This window comes from Lithobates pipiens, unplaced genomic scaffold, assembly GCF_037356315.1.
Source record: "Lithobates pipiens isolate NorthernLeopardFrog02 unplaced genomic scaffold, aLitPip1_a1.2 Scaffold_1, whole genome shotgun sequence".
NCBI classification, from domain to species: Eukaryota; Metazoa; Chordata; class Amphibia; order Anura; family Ranidae; genus Lithobates; species Lithobates pipiens.
The window spans coordinates 137,297,762-137,323,819 of NW_027507685.1; the positions used below are offsets into that span (position 1 = coordinate 137,297,762).

At 43.2% G+C, this 26,058-nt stretch overlaps 1 protein-coding gene across 1 annotated transcript in view; it reads left to right on the forward strand.

Annotated features, from left to right (window-relative positions):
- Nucleotides 1-26,058, forward strand: part of CCDC180 (coiled-coil domain containing 180) — a 125,623-nt gene that overhangs the window by 37,900 nt on the left and 61,665 nt on the right. The window contains exons 11-15 of the mRNA XM_077477372.1: nucleotides 4,206-4,285; nucleotides 8,486-8,574; nucleotides 10,915-11,037; nucleotides 22,523-22,696; nucleotides 23,381-23,496. Coding sequence (XP_077333498.1) covers nucleotides 4,206-4,285; nucleotides 8,486-8,574; nucleotides 10,915-11,037; nucleotides 22,523-22,696; nucleotides 23,381-23,496 — 582 coding nt within the window. The remainder of the gene's footprint in view (nucleotides 1-4,205; nucleotides 4,286-8,485; nucleotides 8,575-10,914; nucleotides 11,038-22,522; nucleotides 22,697-23,380; nucleotides 23,497-26,058) is intronic.

The following is a 26,058-nucleotide window of genomic DNA, read 5'->3' on the forward strand; positions in this document are numbered from 1 at the left end:
AGGCAGACAGAAGAAAGTATCCCATGTGTTTAACTCTTGAACACTTCCAGAGCCTGTGACTCTCCTAAAGGAAGGTGCACACTTGAGAGGGGAGTTTGCAGTGTGTTATTCTGCCTGATTACTGAAGATGTGCTAACAGTGCAGAGAAATCTAGAGACCAGTTTCAGTGCTGCAGCAATCATCATCATTATCCTGTTTGGAGGTTTCTGTGGCCTGTGTTGCTCCCATCACCATCCAGTCAACTGAGACAGCAATCAATCTACCAATTGCTGGAAGGAAGATATATCCAGTGCATCTAATGGTGAGAGATCTTCTGCCATCCTTGTGTATGTGGATCTAGCTGCTAGGTCCTATTTACTGGTAATGCAGCTTTATCTGAAGGTGGATCTCCACATCTGTTAATCTTTGTGACACTTTGTGAAGATATCCTTTTCCATTCTGTGGATTACAAATTTACTTCACAAAAGTCTGAGTACTCAAACACAGGATTTAAAGGGCCCCAACGCTGGCAGACTCTGTGTGTGTTTGTGTGAATAGAATTCCCACTGGCCAGTGGTTAGCTAGAACCTACAAGACCTAGGTAGGATCTTATAGTCAGTAATATCACTTTTGGGGTATTGTTGAACATTATTCTTTGTATTGTATTGTACAGTTTGTTCAGCACTTGTTCAGTGCATTTCAGGCAAGGCCTCCCACTGGGGGTTAAAGTGAATGAACACAAATCCTGTTTTCCTTTACTGAGAAGTTGTAGTATATTATTGCACTTAATATTTGTATTCTGTTAATCGGTTTATCTCTTTTCAGGGCTTTTTGCTAGTTCTAATAAAGCCCAGCTAAAAGTTTAAACAGTGTTTTGGTGTTACTGACATCTTGGGGAGGGTGAGTCATCACTGGTGTGGGACAGAAGACCCGTATATTACAGTGGCCCTTGCGGGGGTGGCGCTACATATATATAAGATATGTGAAGTGATTGGTGCCTAATACAAATCCTCAGTGTTAAATCAAATTCCACTGTATCATATAAACATGACAATATTGACAACAATATTCATGATAAACATTTGTTAAGAAAAGGTATAAAATGAAAGTGCTAGTTCCCAAGTGCAAAAAGGTAAACACTCTGTCTTATGTGCAAGATATTGTAATGTGTTATTCAGTGTTTAATGTCCATCCAACCACATTATTATAAAAAAGCTTCCAAACGATAATAAAGTGACTGGTGCTCAGTGCTTCTTAGGTTCTGTAAAAATAAAACCGGTGCAATTTTCGTGCAGGAATCAAATTTCGCACTTACCAGCTCCCCTGCAGGGGTTACAGCGCCTCCACAGTGTGAGCTCCTGTGTCGCTATATAATGCTGGTCCGATTGCTTCTTACGTGACCTCACCACAATGCATTTATTTGGATGAAAAAAGTAAAATATCCATAGTGTGATATTGTAACATAATCCAATTTATTAGATCCAAAGAAAATTTCAGAAATACAAGCCCTGTATGTCATGAGATACATTCACTGCCGCCACCTCGAGAGAGAGTCTGTGTACATCCTATGGCCACGCCCTACATGTTTCGTCATCAGACGTAATCTGGAGCCGTTGTAGAACATTGCCTTTTGATCAGTTCAGTATATTTAGGTGTGGCCACATACAGGGCCGTCTTTAAGGCAGGGCAAAAGGGGCAGCTGCCCTGGCCCTGTCATTGTGGGACCCAAAGCAGCTGCCTCATACTTGCCAACTATCCCAGTTTAAATTCCCTTGTCCCTTGAGGTTTTAGTCCCATGCTGTGTCCCGATATATCAGTGTGAAATGCTGGTACTAATGCTGCCCAGCTCTACCTTATTGTCGTTTACAGATGACTCACCTCCAGACCCTGTGTTTACATGTAAATAACGACATTCATATGTAAATAGCGGTGGCATTCATATGTAAACATCTGCAGCCAGCGGCATTCATATGTATGTCATGCCCCCCTGCAGTGAGGATATGATGTGCTGTAACCTCTAACAACCAATCAGTGAGCAGTATTTTTTGTATGTCTCAGAGCAGGTGGAGAGTTAAATACCATGTGGGGGGGGGGGGGGCAAGAAAATTTTTGCCCAAGGTCCAATCAATATTAAAGACAGTCCTGCACATACCCCACCTCCTGTACCAAATAGACCCCACACATAACGCTTAACCTCCAACCCCCACTGCTGAGCGTCAGTACTTTCCTATCATATATCATAGAGCCTCACTCACTATACATAGAGTAAGTCCATGAGAGAGGTTTGGTTGGGGTTGGGTCAAAGCTGCCTTCCACTGGAAAAGTTGAAATTTGGCTAACATCTTAGTTGCATAGATCTCTGAATCTACTAATTATCTTAATATGTAGTGTTCACAGATGATGATCTCTGCTTATATATTTTTTGCTCAGTATGAGTTGCTTATTTAAAGTTACAGTAAAACCTTGGATTGCGAGCATAATTCGTTCCGGAAACATACTTGTAATCCAAAGCACTTGTATATCAAAGCAAATTTCCCCATAAGAAATAATGGAAACTCAGATGATTTGTTCCTGCAACCATTTATTCATAAGTCCAGTTTATAGCCCATATAAAAAGATTATAGCAATGTGATAGGTTGTGTAACCATAAAATGTCCATTCACAATCGGCATCCTCCACCAGGGGATTAGAAGCAAAATCCAGCAGGAGCTACAGAGTATAAAAGAGAAGAGAGGCACCCCTAAAACTTTTTCGCGGAAGGGAATTTAACAAGACTCAAAAACTCATTAAAATTAGAAGAAAAGAGGTTTAACCTTAAACTACATAGAGGGTTCTTTACTGTAAGAACGGCAAGGATGTGGAGTTCCTTTCCACAGGTGGTGGTCTCAGCAGGGGGGCATCGATAGTTTCAAAAAACTATTAGATATGCACCTGAACGACCACAACATACAGGGATATACAATGTAATACTGACATATAATCACACACATAGGTTGGACTTGATGGACTTGTGTCTTTTTTCAACCTCACCTACTATGTAACTAAGTGTAGCAATATGCTAAATGTTGTACCTTCTTTACATGTAACTATATTGCTACACTTAGGCCGCGTACACACGGGCGGACTGTTCGCCCAACTTTGTCCGCTGAACAGTGTTTGGGCGGACAGTCCGCTCGTGTGTGGGCTTTCAGCGGACAGTTTCAGCGGACAGTTGGACTGACAAGGTTTTTCGGAATTTCCGAAAAACTGTCCGCTGAAACCTTGTTTCAGCGAACAGTCCGCTCATGTGTAGGCTTGTTCGTCAAACAAAGTTGCGCGCATGCTCAGAAAGAATTTTCACGCCGAAAGCTATAATGCAGTGTATAGGACGTCGTATTTTTCGTCCCGTCGTACGTGCCGTTCACGTCATCGCGCACGGTTTCAGCAAACTGTTCGTTCGTCGTGTGTGGCCATGTCCGTCCATGCTAATTTTGAGCGGACTGTTTGCCGAAACTGTTGGACGGACAAAGTTGGGCGAACAGTCCGCCCGTGTGTACGCGGCCTTAGAGGTGCCTCTCTTCTCTTTTATACTCAGTTGTGACATGACGCTACTCTTATATCAAGACATCGCTTGTATATCACGTCAAAATTTATTTAAAAAAATTAGCTTGTCTTGCAAAACGCTCTCAAACCAAGTTACTTTCAAAACAAGGTTTTACTGTATACTAAATACACACAGTTTAGTTTACAATGTCCCTTCTCTTTATGTATATGGATGATGGCACTGTAATTATTTTAATACAAAAATAAATCTAAGTACCCTACTTTCTAAGTGATATACAGCTGTCACATGACCCAGCTCTTTCCCAGCCTGTCTGAAGGGAAACAGTGGCAGGAGGAGCTTGTTGTTTGTTGCTGCTGGTCACATATAAAAAAATAAAATAAAAAAAAAAGCCTTCGGATTATCGAGTAAAAATATATAATTCATATCAATAAACTGTTTTAAAGTGTCATGCAACTATGTATTTGAAATCAAATCTTTATTATTTTGGGCAATAGCATAGTGACTGGTTGAGTATGAACAGCATGTAATACAGCATTTATTGATAGTTTTTAATGACATTGGTTTAGTGTCACTTTAAAGCTCAGTTATTGCAGTGAAATATTTGGAGATCTGCAAGTAAAGACCAACAATCTATAAAGCATCTTTGAATTTGTGGCACTAAACACAGTTTTCTTTTTCTTAGTGATTTCAAACCTGAGACCTGTACAAAGACAGCAGTGGTTGAATGGTATAAATCTCTTCTGGACTTGAATAAGGAGATAGGTAAGAAAGAGCATCGGGGGTTGATTTACTAAATCTAGAGAGTGCAAAATCCGGTGCAGCTCTGTATAGAAGCCAATAAGCTTCTAGGTTTTTTTTTGTGTTTTTTTTTTATGAAAGCGTAGCCACCCTGGCGGTATGATTATGTCAGATTTTTGAATCTTAAAGCGGTACAATTGTTTTGCATAGAAATTTGGCATTTTTTATTGTAGGCCTGTAATTCTTAAGAATAACACACTTAAATCTGTCCAAACAAGAGTCTAGTAGACATCCTGTGTATGATAACATTTGAACCATGAAATCATAAATTATAATATAATAAATAACTATAAATAATCCTATATAAAAAAAAAATATAATAATAATACAATTAATTTCCCCACGATTCACTATCGCTCAATTCTGGACTAAAACCACTTTTGACGTAAAGGGACACTGTTTGGTTGCCATGGACAATCTCAAGTTTCCAGGCAAAAAGAACAATATATATATAATATAAAAGTGCGGCCAGGGCATAATTTGATACAGTAATGAAATCTGTAAGATTACAGTGTACTTTATGTGTTACGTTTTTTGTGTACTTTTTGAATTTGCCGCTGGGCTCCACCCCAATGCGTTGCGGCGCTCACAGGGAATGGAGACGGCACACAGAGGCATCGGGCGGAGGCCGCAGACACAGCGGGGGGCAACGCAGGATCCTGGGGACAAGGTAAGTAACCTGCACCAGGATCCTGCAATGCAATCCCGAGTGTGGCTCGGGGTTACCGCTAATGGTACTGAAATTGAATCCCGAGCCACGCTCGGAATTACCGCCAGGGAGGTTAATTGAATAAGCTGAAGATAACTGACTGCCATGCACAGCTTGAGCAGATTTTGCACTCTCCAGTTTTAGTAAATCATCCCCACTGCGCTGTGTAAATACTGGAAATATAGTTTCAGTTGTCCTTCCCTTCTTATTTCCTTTGTTCCATTGCCTTCTCTCTCTGCTTTCTTCTGCCCTCCTCTCCCTTTTTTTTCTTCCCTTCTCTCTTTATCCCTCTTCTCTTTTTTTCTACCACCTCTCTCCCTCTCTCTCACCTCCCCTCTGTTTTCGTTCCTTCTCTTTCTCTCTCTCTCCTTTCCTCTACTTTTCCTTCCGCACATCTCTCTTCTTTCTCTCTTTCTCTTCCTTTCTCTCGTGCTGTCCCATCACTTTCCCCTCCTTTCCCTTTCCCTCTAAACTACCGTATATACTCGAGTATAGGCCGACCCGAATATAAGCCGAGGCCCCCAATTTACCCCCAAAAAAACTGGCAAACTTATTGACTCGTGTATAAGCCGAGGGTGAGACATGCCTGTCCATCCCTGTGTGTGTGTCCGTCCATCCCTGTGTGTCCGTCCATCCCTGTGTGTCCGTCCATCCCTGTGTGTCCGTCCATCCATCCCTGTGTGTGTGTGTGTCCATCCATCCATCCATCCCTGTGTGTGTGTGTCTCCATCCATCCATCCATCCCTGTGTGTGTGTGTCTCCATCCATCCATCCATCCCTGTGTGTGTGTGTCTCCATCCATCCATCCATCCATCCCTGTGTGTGTGTGTGTGTCTCCATCCATCCATCCATCCGTGTGTGTGTGTCTCCATCCGTGTGTGTGTGTGTGTGTGTGTGTGTGTGTGTGTGTGTGTGTGTGTCCAGCCTACCTGTGTCCCGAGCCTTTGTCCCGAGCCTCCGTCCCGTGTCGTGCCTTGCCTTCGTCCCGTCCCGTCCCGTCCCGTCCCGTCCCGTGCCGTGCCTTGCCTTGCCTCCGTCCCGTGCCCTCTTCGTCGGCGGCCATTGTAAAATTCAAAAGCCGCGCCTCCTCCTTCGCCTGTGATAGGCGGAACACTGAATTTCCCAGCAGCCTGTGTTCCGCCTATCACGGACGTCGTATCATCCTCGTCCGTAGTACGAGGATGAGCGGATGCCCGTGATAGGCGGAACACAGGCTGCTGGGAAATTCAGTGTTCCGCCTATCACAGGCGAAGGCGGAGCCGGAGGCGCGGCTTTTGAATCATAGAATGGCCGCTGTCTGTCTGCTCGACACGCTGATCGAGCGGGCAGACAGCGATGACTCGAGTATAAGCCGAGGGGGGCACTTTCAGCCTCAAAAAAGAGGCTGAAAATCTCGGCTTATACTCGAGTATATACGGTAATTTAACTAAAACTACAGCTGCATTCTGGTTCATATGGACTATATAGAAGATTTTCTTTCCTGCTCTCAGTACATGTTATTCATTGTTGATTTTTATTAGGCTGGGTTCACACATGTCCAGCCGCGGTTTCAGTGTGGAAGTCCGGTGTGGTTCTGTTCACTAGTTCAGGTGCGATTCAGGTGCACATTTTTACCTAAAATCGCACCTGAACTGGACCCAAAATTTTTTTTAAACTGCGGCCGCTCCGCATGTGTGAACCGGCTACATTGAAAAGGCTGCCGGTTCACATGCTATGCAAATAGGATGCAGTTAAAAATGCATCCAATTTGCATATATGTGAATCGGGCCTTAGTCTAGTTACTGTGGATAATCATGTTTACTGAATTATTGAAGATTGTTATACACGGGAATAGTTCCTGTGCCATTAAAAGCTGAACTCTGGGCACAAAAACTTTAATTTAAACATAGACTATATTAGCAAAAGTATTGTGACGCCTGCCTTTACACGCACATGAACTTTAATGACATCCCAGTCTTAGTCTTTAGGGTTCAATATTGAGTTGGCCCACCCTTTGCTGCTATAATAACTTAATTTCTTCTGGGAAGGCTGTAAACAAGGTTTAGGAGTGTGTCTATGGGAATGTTTGACCATTCTTCCAGAAGCGCATATGTGAGGTCAGGCACTGATGTTGGACGCGGGGGCCTGGCTTGCAGTGTCCGCTATAATTCATCCCAAAGGTGTTCTATCGGGTTGAGGTCAGGACTCTTTGCAGGCCAGTCAAGTTCCTCCAACCCAAACTCGCTCATCCATGTCTTTATGGACCTTGCTTTATGCACTGGTGCACAGTCATGTTGGAACAGGAAGGAGCCATCCCCAAACTGTTCCCACAAAGTTGTGAGCATGAAATTGTCCAGAATGCCTTGGTATGCTGACGTCTTAAGAGTTCCCTTCACTGGAACTAAAGGGCCAAGCCCAACCCCTGAAAAACAAACCCACACCATAATCCCCCCTCCACCAAATGATCTGGACCAGTGCAACAAACAAGGTCAATAAAGACATGGATGAGTCTGGGGTGGAGGAACTTGGATGAATGGTCAAACATGCCCATAGACACACTCCTAAACCTTATGGACAGCATTCCCAGAAGAGTTGAAGCTGTTATAGCGGCATAGGGTGGACCAACTCAATATTGAACCCTACGGACCAAGACTGGGATGCCATTAAACTTCATGTGCATGTAAAGGTAGGCGTCTCAATACTTTTGGTAATAGGGGGTTATTTATGAAAGGCAAATCCACTTTGCACTACAAGTGCAAATTACAAGTGCACTTGAAATTGCACTGAAAGTGCACTTGGAAGTGCAGTCGCTATAAATATAAGGAGAAGATCTGAAATGAGCAGGTTCTGCTGATTTTATCATCCAATCATGTGCAAGCTAAAATGCTGTTTTTTATTTTCCTTGCATGTCCCATTCAGATCCACAGCGACTGCACTTCCAAGTGCACTTTGCACTTGTAGTTTGCACTTGTAGTGCAAAGTGGATTTGCCTTTCGTAAATAACCCCCGTAGTGTATTTCTAAATAGCCTCAAAGACTATAAATCCACTTTATGTGCACCAAATGCCTTTAGAAATGCCAATATTTGCCTTGTAAAATTAGCACTGGATTGTACCAAATCTGTGCAGAAAGCAGAGTTGTGGGAGGGGCCCAGAAGGCCCGCAAATTACAGGAGGGGGCAGATACAAGACCTGTCACCCTACACAGGAAGAGAGAGCAGCAGGGACCGGTCTTTATTACAGGAAGGTCCTGCACACAGGATTACTGCACATATGTGAAAGAAACACACAATGCACACCAATATTCAAGAGTACACATGCCTCTTTCGTTTACACTATATTCAGCTTACAGTTCTGGATCAACTTTGCATAAAAAAAGCATTACTTGGCTTTAGTGACCATGGACGTTTGGATGGTCACCTTGTTTCTAGTATATCTAGTGTAAAGCACTTTTGTTTCCGTTGTCTCCTCCATGCAGAGTCTGTGAACACACAGTTTGTAGACAGACTTCACAACCTACAGAGAGACACCATCCATCGATGTACAACAGCAGCAGAAGCATGTCAAGTGAGTACTCTATTACACTTGTTCATTTTTGTCATTTAGCGCTGTGATGCTTAACCTTCATTATAGATTTAATGCATTCTGCCCACTATTGGACAAACATTCTATTCTGTGGTCTTTTTTTACAAGTTATATTAAATTTCACTGTAGCTAGCACTCTGCAATGCTAGAAATGTTTGTGCGGCACAACCTTGTGGGAAAAATATGCTCCTACTTGCAAGGGCTGTCAAGGGCCACAATGAATGAGTTACAGGAATCCGTGTATAGCAACCAATGGGTGAGTAGTAATGGTGTGCAGTAACTTCTAGCAACCCAATCAGTGAGCAGTAATGATGTGCAGTAACCAATAGCAACCCAATCAGTGAGCGGTGATGGTGTGCAGTAACGTCTAACAACCCAATCAGTAAGCGGTAATGGTGTGCAGTATCCTCTAGCAACCCAATCAGTGAGCAGTAATGATGTGCAGTAACCTGTAGCAAATGATCAGTGAACAGTAGTGATCTGCTGTAATCTCTTGCAATTGATTTCAATAGGCAGGGGCCCATTGATTTCAATGGGCAGGGGCGGTGGAGGAGCGGTGTATACACAGCTCCTAAACCGCTCCAAAGTTGCTGCTTGCCGCACTTTTTCTATCATCCTGCAAGAGCACAGCTCCAGCGTGAAAGCACTTGGGCTATCACACTGGGGCTGCAGGGGAGGCATTTTTCAGGCGCTATACGGGTGCTATTTTTAGCCCTTTAGCGTCTGAAAAATGCCTCCAGTGTGAAAGGGGTCTTAATGTAACCTGTATCTCCAGGAGGGCTTCCCAAAGCTACATTGTTTATTAAAGCGGAGTTCCACCCATTTCTATGTTTATTAAAAGTCAGCAGCTACAAAAAGCGTAGCTGCTGACTTTTAATAAAACAGACACTCACCTGTCCCCCGGTCCAGCGATGCAGCCGCCCGAAGCCTTGCTCCTCTTTGCGGTGCCGGCATTGCAAGTGTGGGCACCTGGCTGTGACAGCCACATTCTGAATGGTTGGGCATCATGAGTGAAAGTGGGAGCTGGGTACCTGTTAAACTAGGCACCCGCTCCCCCCCCCCCAAAAAAATTACATACCAAATGTGGCATGTCCTGGGGTCAGGAGTCCTTAAAGCGGAAGTTCAATTCTTCGGAGGAACTTCACTTTAAAAAGGCAAAGACAACATTATGAATGGGCAAGTTATAATCTTTTTAAGGGCTCATTCACATGATTGTACCAATCCATATGTCCATGAGAAGGGGCTATCTTCACCCGTGCATGAGGCATGGGTGTGTTCTGCAGATCAGGGCCATCTTTACTATTGATTGGGCCCTGGGCAACCATTTTCTTGCCTCCCCCCCCCCCCCCTACATTCTGAGACATATAAAAAAAAATAACAGGTCGGCTTAAAATCAGATCACACAGCGATTGAAATTGGTTTCCAGAGATTACAGCCTATCCTTACCGTTCACTGATTGCTTGTGAGAGATTACAGCATCTCATCTTTAACAGAGTGAGTGCAATATTCATATTTATTATGTGACTTTTATATACAGTTTGCACTTAGATAGAGGCGCCCTCTTTGCTTTTTCATTGTGTGTTAGGTATTCAGGACCTGATCTAGGGAAGCAGCCACCATCCAGCCAATTCATTTGTTATTTTTATTTGTTATTTTTAATTTCCACCAAACACCCCCAAACCCAGCTGTCATTGGGTTTGTCTCAGTAGCACCACTGTTTTTGGTTTAAACTTCTGCAGGCATCCTATTAAATTTAAAGACAGGCAGCAGGGTGCACTGATCTCCACGTGCATGCCAGAGTGTTTATTTGAGTCTATCTGCGTTCTGATCTGCACATCAGACACATAAAATATGTGCACTCCAGGATTCGCATGGAGATCCATACAGGTCAATGCAGCTGGCTGGTTGTCATTGGTTTGAACAGATTTACAGCATGGATCTGTACGGAATACCTATACAGATGTACAGATCAATACGGTCGTGTGATTGAGCCAATAGTTCAGGAAATACTCTGGCATTGCAAATGGTATGTTGGTGTTCCCATAGCATTCAATTTTAGTATTTTTAAACCAAAGATCATCCTTCAGCTAACATCCAGAAAAAAGATAATTTTTTAACCACTATGCCTTGAAATTCCAAACTTGTAAGGAGCTTCCTGTCTGCAAATCAGAAACCTGCTTATGGCATTACTGGAATGTGCATAGAAGGATGCCTCTGACATATACATATTATAAAAATGACAGTATTTTATCATATGCAAAAAGATATTGGCTTTTATTCAATGTGGCCAGGTACAGAACCTGTTTTGTTTCTTATTTCCAGGCCCAGCTGATGAATTTGGACATCTGCAGCAAAGACGAGGCCGAGACAATCTTGACGAAAGAGCTTTCCCCAATTACCGCACAATTCCAGATGAAATATGACAAAGAACAAAAGCTCTTCTCTGTATGTCTTCTAGTACAAACATTTGAAGAATTTGCAGAATAAACTTTTTTCCTGTGAGACATTGCATCAGATATGCAATAGTCATTTGCATCAGATATGCAAAAGTGTTATATTAAAGTAGAACCGAGGGCAAAACTTTATAATGTTATAACCCCATCAGTTTTTCTTTTTTTGCCATCTGCCTCCCATTGGGGAGATTTGTCTTCCCTTCCTGTCCCATAGCCAAACAGGAACCTCCAAAGTGGGAAAATCCCTGGTTGTCACCAGAACTAGTGTCCCTATTGGAAGATTTCTGATCTCTTCCAGTTCCAGTGACAACCTAAAATGTGGGATTTTTACTTTCATTTCAGTGATAATAGTAAGTAGGGCAAATAGAGAGGGTAGATCTCCCTAACGGGCGCACAGGCAGCAGTAACACTTTGACAGGGGTTCTAATCCCTCTCTACTCCAAAAACTAAAACATTTTTTGCCTTTAGATATACTATAAAAAGCATGTATGCTACATAAAATGTTAGTGTAACATTTCCAAATATATATAACCTCCCACAAATATTACAGTACTACCCCTAGCAATGCTTTTATCTGAACAAAGGGAAAGATCTTTTCGTGATTTGGCCTCAATCTAAAAACAGCTGCTAGCACTATACTTTGGTGAAGTATTTTAAAATGATATAGAAAAAAACGTACAGCGCTACAAAATGATATGTATTAAAAGTGCGTACAAGTATAAAAATAATAATAAAGTGCTCTGCAAAACAGTGAAAAATTCCAAAATCACTACAAAATATCTAATGCAGTAATCAATAAAGGTTATGCATATACTGTTGTGCTCATAAGTTTACATACCCTGGCAGAATTTATGATTTCTTGGCCATTTTTCAGAGAATATGAATGATAACACAAAAACATTTCTTTCACTCACGGTGTTTGACTGAAGGCATTTATTATCAATCTACTGTGTTTACTCTTTTTAAATCATAATCACAACAGAAACTACTGATCAAAAGATTACATAGTTCTTAATACCTTGTTGCCCCTTTTAACATCAATTACAGCTTGAAGTCTTTTGTGGTATTTGTGGATGAGGCTCTTTATCTCCTCAGATGGTAAAGCTGCCCATTCCTCTTGGCAAAAAGCCTCCAGTTCCTGTAAATTCTTGGGCTGTCTTGCATGAACTGCACGTTTGAGATCTCCCCAGAGTGGCTCAATGATATTGAGGTCAGGAGACTGAGATGCCCACTCCAGAACCTTCACTTTATTCTGCTGTAGGCACTAGCAGGTCGACTTGGTCTTGTGTTTTGGATCATTGTTATGTTGGAATGTCCAAGTACGTCCCACACACAGCTTCCTGGCTGATGAATGCAAATGTTACTCCAGTGTTTTCTGATAACATACTGCATTCATCTTGCCATCAATTTTGACCAAATTTCCTATGCCGTTGTAGCTCACACACCCCCAAAACATCAGTGATCCACCTCTGTGTTTCACACTAGGAATGGTGTACCTTTCATCATAGGGCTTGTTGACTCCTCTCCAAATGTAGCGTTTATGGTTGTAGCCAAAAAAAACTATTTTGGTCTCATCACTCCAAATGACTTTGTGCCAGAAGGTTTGAGGTTTGTCTCTGTGCTGTTTGGTGTATTGTAAGCAGGATACTTTGTGGCATTTGTGTAGTATTGACTTTCTTCTGGTGATTCGACCATGCAGCCCATCTTTCTTCAAGTGCCTCCTTATTGTGCATCTTGAAACAGCCACACCACATGTTTTCAGAGAGTCCTGTATTTCACCTGAAGTTATTTGTGGGTTTTTCTTTGCATCCCGAAAAATGTTTCTGGCATTTGTAGCTGAAATTTTAGTTGGTCTACCTGACCGTGATTTGGTTTCAACAGAACCCCTCATTTTCTCCTTCTTGATTAGAGTTTGAACACTGTTGATTGGCATTCTCAAATCCTTGGATATCTTTTTTATATCCCTTTCCAGTTTTATACAGTTCAACTACCTTTTCCCGCAAATCCTTTGACAATTCTTTTGCTTTCCCCATGACTCGGAATCCAGAAACGTCAGTGCAGCGCTGGATGAAAGATGCAAGGGTCTGTCAGGAGTCCAAAAACTCTTGACCTTTTATACACACACACTAATTACAAGAAAACAGATGACAGATGAGGATGGTCACCTTTAATAGCCATTCAAACAACTTTGTGTCAACTTGTGTGCATGTTATCAGGCCAAAATCACCAGGGTATGTAAACTTATAAGCACAACTGTACAGTGGTAATACCAAAAATCCAAAAAGTCCTAAAAAGAGAATAAACCAAAACAAGTCATTTGTATAAGTTAAAAAAGGTGGTTGCAAATAGCTAGTACACAGTAGAAAGTCACAGTCCATACATACCCTTTATTGTCAAAAGTATTGGGACGCCTGCCTTTACGCACACATGATCTTTCTTATTTTCAAACAATTTTATTTTAATATAACGCATTGACAAGCAAAGATATCAACCATTGTACAAAATTTGTAGAGAGTTGATGAACAAATAAGCAAGTAATGCCTGAGTACACAAAACAACTTAAATTACTCGTATAAACAACATGTGGACCTGGCATACAACTGCTGCATACTATGTATTCTTTATAGCTAGATCCAGTAGGTCCGGGGGCATCCCGTCCCCTCCCAACACTCCCATGGGCAGAGCCGAGAGGGGGCGCCATGCCCAACCACAGTAGAATAAAATGTGAATAGCACGTAGTCCCAAAGTAATATTAAAGGAGAAAAAAAAGAACAAACAGGGTAGGAAAAGAAGTCGGTTGAAATGACTGAGTCAGATAACAGAACTGCAGGAGAATCACAGCAAACTTACATATAATATATCAAGATTAGTACATTAAACCAGTGACTTTCACTGCCGGCTCTACCTGGTCTGAGGGTGTAAGATTATGTGTTACCCAAGCTGAACGCAGCTCGGGTGTGTTAACCAGGGAGACCACTGTTTGTTGAATCTAGATTCTGTCATGTTTACTCTAGAGAGGAGAAATTCCATGCGACAATGAGTATTGAGTGTGTTGAGAAGTTCAGGTAGTGTTGGTGGGAGAGGGTTTTTCCACGCACGTGCTATAAGCAGGCGCGCAGAGATTAGTACATGGTGCACCATAGGTAGACTGGTAGGAGGCCAATATTGGGTATCCAGACCAAATAGAGCCATACGTGAAGTCAGCTGGTAGTGAGATTTGGTCAGTGTCTGAACCAGAGAGGAAACTTGTAGCCAGAAGGGCCCAACAACCGGGCAGCTCCACCAGATGTGTAATAAGTCTCCAGTGGAGTTGCAATTCCTCCAGCACTTCGGAGAGTGGGTGGGAAAAATGGTCGCCAGCTTTTGCGGTGTGTAGTACCACCTATGAAACAGTTTCATGACCGTTTCCCAGTGCGTTATATTTTTGGAGACGACTGATGGAGTTCGTAGTGCACGATGCCAGTCCTCCAAAGGGAAGGAGCAATGTAACAGGGATTCCCAGTAAAGAATGTTTGAAGATTTTGAGGATGTAGCAGGATTGGAGAGGAGTTTGTAGATGAAGGATATGCCCTTCGAGATAGCGAGAGGACGATTATAAAGGCGGAGAAGGTCCCTGGAGATAGGGTCTGTAGATGTCAAGCCTTGGGAGATTATATGCCTAAGCCTTAAGTAGATGTAAAAGTCCTTATGCGAAAGACTAAATTCCGAGATCAGTTGTTGAAAGCTTTTTAGATCTGTGTCCATCAACAGGGCTCCAATTGTTTTGATTCCTGCAGCATGCCAATGCTTAATTGGAAGGTCTGGAGAAAGAAGTTGTAGTGCTAGTAAGGGTAGATTTTTAAGTGCGTCTCTGTGTAGACCATGATGATCTTTGCATATTGCACTCCATTGAACCAAGCAGGCACGTACAGTTGGAAGGATGGAACGTTCGATAGGGAAAGACAGCCAAATTGCCGCTAGGGTCAGTTGTGGATTGGCCGGGAGAGTTGCAGCCTCGATTTGGTGCCACCTTGTGTTGGGATCTTGTGACCACAGTTGTCTCCCTTGATCCAGAATGACTGCCTTATAGTATTTTCTAATATCTGGAGATCCCATCCCTCCTAAGGAAGAGGGAGTGCACAGGACAGTGGATTTTAGGCGAGGTTTACGACCTGCCCATATGAATGAGTCCATTGTACGCTGAAGTTTGGTTAGGTCTGCTGAGAGAATTGGAAGCGGAAGAGTTCGAAAGAAATAAAGTACATGCGGTAGAAGAAACATTTTGGCTAATGCTATCCTACCAACCCAAGAAGCTTTCAAGGCGGACATGTTAGAGGTTAGGTTGTTCAGTTTCAGAAGTAAGGAGGCAAGGTTAGTTCTTAGTAACACCGAGGAGGGAGAGACTAGTTGAATACCCAAATATTGTAAAGAGGAGCCGGGGGCCCAGGAGAAGGGTGATATTTTAGTGATTTCTGCTTTGAGCGCTGGAGAAATCTCCATGCCAAGCATGGCAGATTTCGAGTGGTTCAATTTGTATAGGGATGCTTTACTAAAATTATGTAGAATGTCAGTCAGGATAGGCAGGGATTTAACAGGGTCCGAGACAGCTATGATAACATCATCCGCATAAAGCCCTATCTTGTGACAGGTGTCTCTCACATTGATACCAGATATATGGGGATGTGTGCGGATGGATTGCGCCAAAGGCTCCATGACTAGTGCAAAGATCAAAGGAGACAGTGGGCAGCCCTGACGAGTACCATTAGTGATTCTAAGGGGATCTGAGAGAATGCCTGAAGTGCGGATTCTCGCAGTAGGGGAGGTATATAGACCTAGGATTGCTCTTAAGAACTCGCCTTCTATGCCAAATTTCTTCAGGACTGCCTTGAGGTAACCCCAATGAACCCTGTCGAACGCCTTCTCCGCATCTAGTGATATCAGCAGAGAAGGCGTTCGACTGTGCTCTGCCCAATGGATAAGATCTACAAACCTGCGAGTCCCATCAGAGGCCTGACGGTGGGGAATGAAGCCCACCTGGTCCGGGTGTATGAGGGCAGTCATATGTTGCGAAAGTCGGGTGGCCAGAAGCTTGGCATACATTTTCAAGTCAGTGTTAAGTAATGAAATAGGGCGGTAATTCGCTGGGTCGTGTGGGTCCTTCCCAGGTTTGTGTATGGTAGTAATGGTCGCTTCCAGGGACTCTGTAGGGATCTCCCCTGTGGTCAGCATGTGGTTAAAGGAGCTGCATAAATGAGGGGTCAATGCCTCTATGAATGTCTTGTAATATTCGTTTCCAAAACCGTCTGGTCCTGGGGCCTTGTGAAGGGGGAGACTTTTAATTGCGTTTTCAATTTCAGGGGGGGAGAAAGGTAAGGCTAGATCAGCAGCTTGAGAAGGGGACAGGGAAGGGAGATCAACACTAGAAAGGAACGTATTGATAGTCGCTTCAGTGGGCTGAGTCTCAGTCAGGGAGTCTTTTAAGTTGTACAGTCGGCGGTAGAATGCGCCGAAACAGTTAGCTATGTCCTTGGGGTTAGTCAGTCTATTGCCTTCAGGATCTATTAGATGAGAGATCGTGGATTGGACTACCCTGTTTTTGTATTGTTGGGCTAAAACTTTCCCAGATTTGTTACCTTGGGAATACCAAGTCAGCTTGAGTTTACGGAGATAGAATTCATGTTTGTTCTGGAGATAAGTGCTCAGTTCTGATCTCAGTTTACTGAGATCTGCGTGAGTAGAGGCAGAGGGCGAAGTCATGTTGCTTTTCTCTAAGGCCTTGATTCTATCTAAATAATCGTTAAGAGTCGCCAAACGCTTTTTCCTCTCCTGAGCCCCTAGCTTCAATAGAACTCCTCGTAGGACCGCCTTATGAGCGTTCCAGCATATAGTAGGGTTGGTAACAGAGTGTTGATTTAGAGTGAAATAATCATCTATAGCAGTCTTGACCTGTTCCCTGACATCCTTAGTACAAAGCAGGTTGGGATTCAGGCGCCAAATCGTAAATGGGGTGGTAGGGGGGGAGAGGTTGAGCACCATAGAGATGGGGGCATGATCAGACCAAGATATTACTCCTATACTAGTGGACGCAACAGCCTGTAATAGCACCTTGGACGTCAAGAACAGGTCAATCCTGGAATAAGATCTCTGAGCATTAGAATAAAACGTATAGTCTCTCTCAGTACCATGTTGACACCTCCATGGGTCATAGAATTCTTCTAGATGTAGAAAGGAGGAGAGGGTGGAAGATCTCCTCCTTTGGGAAGATGAAGAGTCGAGTGCGTGGTCTGGTACTGCGTTGAAGTCTCCGCATAAAATGATTTGGTCTTTCGGACAGTGTTGAATTTTGGCAAGAATGGACTTAAGGAAGGGCTTCAGGTGAGTGTTAGGGGCATAGACGTTCACAATCACCAGGGGTTTGTTATTAAAACAGGCGGTCAAAATTAGATACCTTCCGTCTGGGTCTTGTTCTACATTGACACCCGTGAGCGCCACTGTAGAACGTACTGCGATCAGTACTCCCCTAACTTTCTTATCAGTTCGGGAGTGAAAGATATGCGGGAATCGTTTGTTGGTACAGTTTGGAGGGTTGCGGGAGGAGAGATGTGTCTCCTGCACGCATAGAATATCGGATCGGGAAGTCGCTGCTTCCCTCCATAAAAGGGAACGCTTGAAAGGACTATTTAATCCCTTAACATTAAGGGATGTGATCGTAAGAGACATGTGCTGCTAAGTTGAGTTGTCAATATGGTACTGAGGTTGACGAACCCACAACCAAAAAACAAAACAGAAAACAAATTAGTAACAAAAACTCTGTATAGACAGAGTGTACCTAACAGCCGTTGCAGATAGGTATGTACAATCAGGTACTGAGATAGTAATACAGGTAAATATGAGAACAACCAAAAAAAAAAAAAAAAAAAAAAAAGGAGAACAATAATGAGAATGCAATATATAGAGCAATCGATCAATATGGAAGTCTCTAAATCTGTGACCGGAAGATATAGAGACGAAGCCCAATATTCAGATGGCTTCCGAGAAAATAATACTGTAATAGCTGAAAGTTAGATATGGTATCAAATTAGGGGTACGGGGGTGGTTAATGCCGTGTGCGTGGCACACAGTGGCAGTTCGGCGTGGGGGGTGTCAAAAAGAAAAGACCTGGACATCCACTTCATTCTAGAAAGTCAGGCACCTGTTGAGAGGGGGGTTGCCCGGTAGGGCGGCCCCCCAGTTCTCCGGAGGTTCAGGATTTCGGTTTTGTAGCCCATTTAGGAGGGATCCTTGCAGATCTAGTGTTCAGGGACGGAGCCGGGGGTGCATGAGGGGCTATGCCCCAATTGTGCAGTTGCTTGAAACCATCTTTGGGGGTCAGAAATGCGACTTGTTGTTGCTGGTAGTTTACCAGAAGCTTGGTGGGAAATCCCCATTTGTATGCGATTTTGTGTTCTATCAGTATCGCAGTAATTTGGGAGAAGGCCTTGCGAGCCTGTGAGGTGGCGGCTGAGATATCATTATATAGTTGAATCTTAGCAAAAGGATCAGGGAGGTTCCGCATGGTTCTAGCTGCCCTCATGATCTGTTCCTTAGTGTTAAAGAAGTGTATCCTAGCCAGGATATCTCTGGGCATTGAGTCAGGCAGATGCTGTGGTTTATGGATCCTATGCGCTCTGTCAATGAGAAGATCTTGTGGTGTGAGGGCCGGGATGAGCTTGTGAAACAGTTGGTGCAGGTAGGGGACGATATCTGGGGCTGACACAGTCTCTGGGACTCCCCTAAATTTTATATTATTTCGCCTCGAGCGGTCCTCGAGGTCTGCGATTTTAAGACGCAGTTGGCGGATAGCTGTGGTATGTTCATCTTGGATATCTACAACAGTATTATGGGAGCTGGTAGCAGCAGAGAGATGGTGCTCAATATGCTCAATGCGGTCTTCCATATCATCCACTCTGTCCAGCAGATGGTTAATAGAGGTTCTGAGCTCTTTCTGCATGTCTGCCTGCAATGAGAGTAGCATGGCTTTCAGTGTATGCTCAGAAGCAGGACTATCTGAGGTGTTGTATGCAGCCAGCGATGAGTTGGAGTCACCAAGTGATCCTGTGGGACTACAAGTGCCAGCGCCATGTTGTCTCTTCACTAGGGGAGGCTTAGAGGGAGAGTGTGCTGGTGAGATGGCTGCCCTCTTACCTCTATCAGCCGGCGACATGGCAGGTGAGTGCTGTGGATCTCCGGCTTCCTCCATGTCAGAGAGGGTATCTTCCACTGCTGCGGGACCCGCCGAGGCCGCGGGCGTCTGCCGCGCTGTGAGGCCTTCATCCCGGTCGGCGCCATCTTGGGCCTGCTCGCCTGACGGCTTCGCATAGAAGTCCGTGAGTTTCCTTGCTCCGTGGGCGGCGGATCTACCTCGGGTCATGTCCCCGGTGATGCGGGGAGATCCCTGGAGCTCCGTGGGACAAAATGTAATGTCGGATGGCGCTGGATGCTTAGCGATGCTGCGTGGATGTGCAGAGCTCAGTGCTTAAGCGGCCATTCCGGTCAGCGGCCAAGCCACGCCCCCGCACACATGATCTTTAATGGCATCCCAGTCTTAGTCCGTAGGGTTCAATATTGAGTTGGCCCACCCTTTGCAGCTATAACATCTTCAACTCTTTTGAGAAGGCTGCCCACAAGGTTTAGGAGTGTGTTTATGGGAATGATTGACCATTCTTTCAGAAGCGGTTTTGTGAGGTCAGGCACTGATGTTGGATGGAAAGGCCTGACTCGCAGTCTCTGCTCTGACTCTGTGCAGGCCAGTTAAGTTCCTCAACCCCCAATTCACTCATCCATGTCATTATGGACCTTGCTTTGTGCACTGGTCCAAAGCATTTGGTGGAGGAGGGATTATGGTGTGGGGTTATTTTTCAGGGGTTGGGCTTGGCCCCTTAGTTTCAGTGAAGGGAACTCTTAAGGCGTCAGCATACCAAGACATTTCGGACAATTTCATACGTCCAACTTTGTGGGAACAGTTTGGGGATGGTCCCTTCCTGTTCCAATATGACTGCGCACCAGTGCATAAAGCAAGGTCCATAAGGCCCATAAAGACATGGATGAGCAAGCCGAGTCCTGACCTCAACCCAATAGAACACTTTTAGGATGAATTAGATTACCCCAATTAAGGTGGTCAATATGGGCCTTAGTGGATGGGATGGGACATCAGTTGCACCCGCATTACTAGTGGGGTTAACGGAAGATACTTCAGGCACTGCTGTCTGTCACAGGGGAAGTGCGTCCTCATCCCGACCTCCAGCTCAGTCAACCAGATTGCTCATCACATGAGTGAAACGGAAAAGCCAACCATAGCGTAATACAGTTTAAAACATTTAATTAAATATAAAATATTGCATTTACAGGATAAAACAGCATACAAGCATATACTGGAGCAAACAGATCCTCTCGCCAGTACCCAAAATGGCCACGATGATGCTAGAGAAAGATAATGCTTTTATCAACTTTTCTCTCAAGAGGACTGGGACAACTTCAGGCAGCATCCAGGGGTATCATTTATTTCCTAGAATAAGATGATGGCCCATAATTGACCAATTATGCCCAGTAGCTTTTAGTCTTTTTGTGTATACAAATATGTCACACAGCTCAACCCTCACTGCTTTATCTCACTTTGTCACACTGGGGAGAATTTACCAAAACTGGAGTGCAAAATCTGGTGCAGCTCTGCATAGAAACCAGATCAGCTTCCGGGTTTTGTTATGAAAGCTTAACTGAACAAGCTGAAGATTCTAGTGAGAGTGCTCCAGTTTTAGTTTTAGTTTAGTTCGGTTCAGTTTTAGTCAATTTTCCCCACATTTCAGTCTGAGTGATCACTTGAGAAAGGGAGACTGGGAAAGTGCTTCCTCCTGTCTGCAGCAAACCAATGACATCACTCTCCCAGATTATACCACTCAGGCCCAAGCACAGTCACATGATAAACGTTACAGTATTTTTAACCACTAGCCGACCAGTGCACAACGATGCACATCGGCACAATGGCACGGCTGGGAAAGTGGGCTTACAGATACGTCCCCTTTAAATCGTGGCATTGTGGGCCGCCGCATGCTCCATGACCGTGGCCGTGGGTCCCGCAGACTCGATGTCCACCGGGGGCTCTTGATCGTGTCTCGGAGTGCCATTGTAAACAAGCCATATCCCTGTTCTGCCTAGTGACATGACAGGGATCTACTGCTGCTCCCTGTCATCGGGAGCGGTGATAGCTGTCATGTTAGTGGAAGCCCACCCCCCCACAGTTAGAATCACTCCCTAGGACACACTTAACCACTTGATCGACCCCTAGTGTTTAACCCCTTCCCTGCCATTGTCATTTACACAGTAATCAGTTCATTTTTAATGCACTGATCGCTGTATAAATGACAATGGTGTCCGATGTGTCTGCCATAATGTCGCACTCTTTGCAAATCGCAGATGGTCATCATTACTAATAAAAAAATAATAATAATAAAAATGCTATAAATCTATCCCCTATTTTGTAGATGTTATAACTTTTGCGCAAACCAATCAATATACGCTTATTGCGATTTTTTTACTACCAAAAATATAAGAAGAATATGTATTGGCCTAAACTGAGGAAAAAATTTGTTTTTTTTTATATATTTTTGGGGGATATTTATTATAGCAAAAAGTAAAAAAAAATCTTTTTTTTTTCAAAATTTAGGCTCTTTTTGTTTATAGCGCAAAAAATTAAAACCGCAGAGGTGATCAAATACCACCAAAAGAAAGCTCTATTTGTGGGGAAAAAAAGGACATCAATTTTGTTTGGGAGCCACGTCGCACGACCGCGCAATCGTCAGTTAAAAGTTAAAGTGACGCAGTGCCGAATCGCAAAAAGTGCTCTGGTAAGGAAGAGGGTAAATCCTTCCGGGGCTGAAGTGTTTAAAGTGGAGGGTCACCTTAAAAAAAAAAAAAAAAACAGCATTAATATTCGTAAAAAACATTTGAAAAAAAAAAAATGTTTTTACCTTTCCAGAAACCCCTGTTGCTAGGCAGTCTTCCTAATCTGCCTCTTCCTACTCCACCGTGATCTTCGGTCTTCTCTCCTCCTCGCATTGTCTTCTGGGTAATGGGGCACACTGTGTTATGGGAACTGTGTGTTTCCTAACACACGCGTCCCATTCACAAAGTGCCACGTGACTCGCGCATGCGCAGTTGGAAACTGGCAGTGAAGCCGCAAGGCTCCACTGACTGTTTCCCTTACTGAGGATGGAGGCGCTGGGACCCGATAGCCGAGGGACGGGTCGGCCTTGGGAGCCCTGGAAAGGTAAGTGTCCTTATTAAAAGTCAGTAGCTACTTTTTTTTTAGCTGCTGACTTTAAAAAAAAAAAATTCCCTGCTGGAACACCCCTTTAAAATGATAAAGTGGCTGTATATTATGACATATAGTGAATTTATTAAAACAGACTTGTAAATTACTGGAACATTTTCTTTCATTTACTTCTTCTTGCTTAACATTTTAGGATGCAATGATAACTGTATCAAGGCAAATGGACTCGCATACAAATAAGTTATTTAAATATGCCAAAAAAGCAGTTCATCTTTGGGATGTCTTGCAAATCGGACTCGCCCAACAAGAAAAGACCCTGCAGAAGAATTTAGACTGCTGTCGCAAGAAGCATGATGCAGAAAATCAGGTACGATCGACTCCTGTATTGCTCTTGTCTCCTTTCCTATAGGGTAGATATCAGTTATTACCCGATTTATTATTATTATTATTGCCAGATTTATGACTGCACAGTACATAGGTTTTATCTCCATGTTCACCTTATTGTTTCAATCCAAGATTCATTTAAAATATAGACAGCATGCCACCCCTGCAAATTGCATTGTGCCAGCCTATTTGTCTTTCTACAAATACGAGGATCTCTTTCTTCTCTGTTTTTATTGAAGCTATACGTAAATAGATACAGAGATAAATAATGACTGTATTGCCAACTGAACCAGTTTTTTGCTTTTATGTTCTAACTTGAACTTAGAAAATAAGAGCTGGAACCTAATTGGTTTATATGATTAACTATGCAAATTAATCCAGTTTTGGCTAGTGATATCTATCTCTGATTGTTATTGGCTCTACTTTATTTATTGTTTTTTTTTTTTCTTACATCAAAACTGAGGGGTTTTTTTTCTAACCTTTTAGACATGTTTAATAAACAAGTGCAGATATCTATGACATACTATAAGAAAGAGCAATTTGATTTCTTATTAGCTCCATTTTAGATCAGTGGAAGATGATTTCTGATTGGTTGTTGTGGATCATGCCAATTTATTGATATGATAATATTCCCAGCATACTGACTGCCTGTCCTTTCCATACACAGAAAAGAGAAGCCAATCTTGACATTATTTTGGACAGTCTGCGGCAGGGGAGCACTGTGGAACAAATGCGTGCCCTCATGGACAAAGCCCTGGCATGTTTACAGGACATTAAAGCTGGGTAAGCGTCTGATCATTTCTAACCTATATGTTTGTAATCATTTATTCTTCTTTTTACTAGGAAAATATACACATTTCTTGACTGGTGCAGGTTCACTCTATTTGTTTTTTATGCTAAAGGTGTAAGTGCCTAAAATTTGTATTGGATTTCAGAGTCCATATACATTATTTAAATGAGGCAGGTGTAAAATGTTTTCATAATCATGGTGCAGTGCCAACACCTAATGCCCTGTACAAACAGTCGGATTTTCTGATGGAAAATGTTCAATGGGAGCTTTTTCTCAGAAATTCTGACCGTGTGTTGGCTCCATCGGTCATTTTCCATCAGAATTTCCGTCACACAAAATTTGAGATCTGGTTCTCAAATTTTCCGACAACAAAATCCGTTGAAAATTCCGATCGTGTGTACACAATTCCGACGCACAAAGTGCCACGCATGCGCTGAATCAAGTAGAAGAGCCAGACTGGCTATTGAACTTAATTTTTCTCAGCTCGACATGTGTGTTGTATGTCACTGCGTTCTTGACGTTCGCAATTTCCGACCAACTTTGTGTTACCATGTGTATGCAAGACAAGTTTGAGCCAAAATCCGTCAGAAAAAAATCCATGGATTTTGTTGTCGGAATGTCCAATCGTGTGTACGGGACATTAGTGTTTGTCAAGACAATCCCAGATCAATCCCTGTGGAGTTCCCTTGGGTTCTGGATCCACACTGTACATGGGGGACTGCACAAGCTTAGATAAAACTCCTTTATAAAACGAAGTCTCACTCTTTCTTGTTCTTCTGTCAAATGCCAAAACGTCTTCTGCCAGTTGACCTTTTAAATATGCCAGGATGAGCAGGGATTTAAATTGAAGCTAGATTCTGGTTTAAAAAAAAAAAAAAAAAAAAAAAAATATATATATATATATATATATATATATATATATATATATATATATATATAATCGATGTGAATCACATGCACGGACGTATAACACGCACATTCATTTTAAGAGGGAAGTTTCAGGAAAGAAACTTAAATTTTACATAAGGAACTTTGAAGCAAAATAGCTGCAGCCTCACAAGTGCCATCAATGCAACAGCCTCACCATTGCCATCAATGCTGTAGCCTCACTATTGCTTTTGCAGTTGCCATCAGTGCAGCCTGATCTATGCCCATCTGCAGCCTAGAGGGGATAGGGAGGCGGTGGGAAGAGCGCCAACAGATTACATGCAATGAGGATTTCCTATGATAGACAGAACAGTAGTCCAATGGCAACCCAGGAGACAGGACTTCCTATTACAGAGGCCACCATATAAACAGGAGATTTTCACTATATATATTTTAAGTGTGTATTCTTTATTAAAAAAAGTACCTGAGCCCATCCCAACCAACAATGAAAATGATTGCAGTGGCTCCTGCTGCTGTCTCTCTCCTCATTAGACAGATTGATAGCAGCGGGAGCGATTGGTTCCTGCTGATGTCAATCAAATCCTGGAGGTGGGTCTGAGTCCTGTTGTCTGTGTTATTAGACGCAGCAGCGGGAATCATGAGCGATCACTCACGGGTGCCCCCAGGGAAAGCAGCTTTCCCTGGGGGCACCCAATGAAGACGAGGGGCCTGGAGCATTGCTGGGGGAACCCAGAAGAAGAGGATCAAGGCTTCTCTGTGCAAAACCATTGCACAGTGCAGGTAAGTATAGGCATTTTTGTTATTTTCTTTTAAAAACTAACAAAGCTTTACAACTGGGCTGCAGATGGGCGCAGATCAGGCTGCAGATGGGCGCAGATCAGGCTGCAGATGGGCGCAGATCAGGCTGCAGATGAGAGAAGATCAGGCTGCAGATGAGAGAAGATCAGGCTGCATTGAAGCTGCAGATGGGCACAGATTAGGCTGTACTGAAGCTGCAGGTAGGCACAGATTAGGCTGCATTGAGGTTGCAGATGGGCACTAATCAGGCTGCATTGATGCTCATTGACCATTTATTTTGCTTCAAAGTGGTTTATTTAAAAAAAAAAAAAAGGGTACGTGTTATACACCTGTGCATGTTATAAGCCGATAAATACGGTATATGAAATTATATATAAAATATATATATATAATAGGTATTCCCACTTAAAGCGGAGGTCCAGCCGTTTAAAAAAAATCAGCAACTACAAACACTATATCTGCTTACCTGTCCAGCGAGCCCGCGATGTCGCCCCCCCGAGGTTGATCCGTCCATCGGATCGGGTGCCGGCGCTGCCATCCTAACTAAGGAAAATAGGCAGTGGGCTTCAGTGCCCGTTTCCTACTGCGCATGAGTCGCGTGGCGCTTTGTGAATGGCCCTGTGGTTTTTTGGGACACACACATGTCCCAGAAGACAACGGGCCAGCTCGCCGTAGAGGAGGAAGTGAAGGAGTAGTGGCGCAGAATAGGAAGAGGCAGATTAGGAAGACTGCCTAGCAACAGGCATTTCTGGTAAGTAAAAAAAATAAATTTCAAATGTTTCTTTATAATTTTTTTTTTTTTTTTGTAGAATGTTAATGTCATTTTTAATTTTAGGATGGAGCTCCGCTTTAATTATTGTGAGAGACTA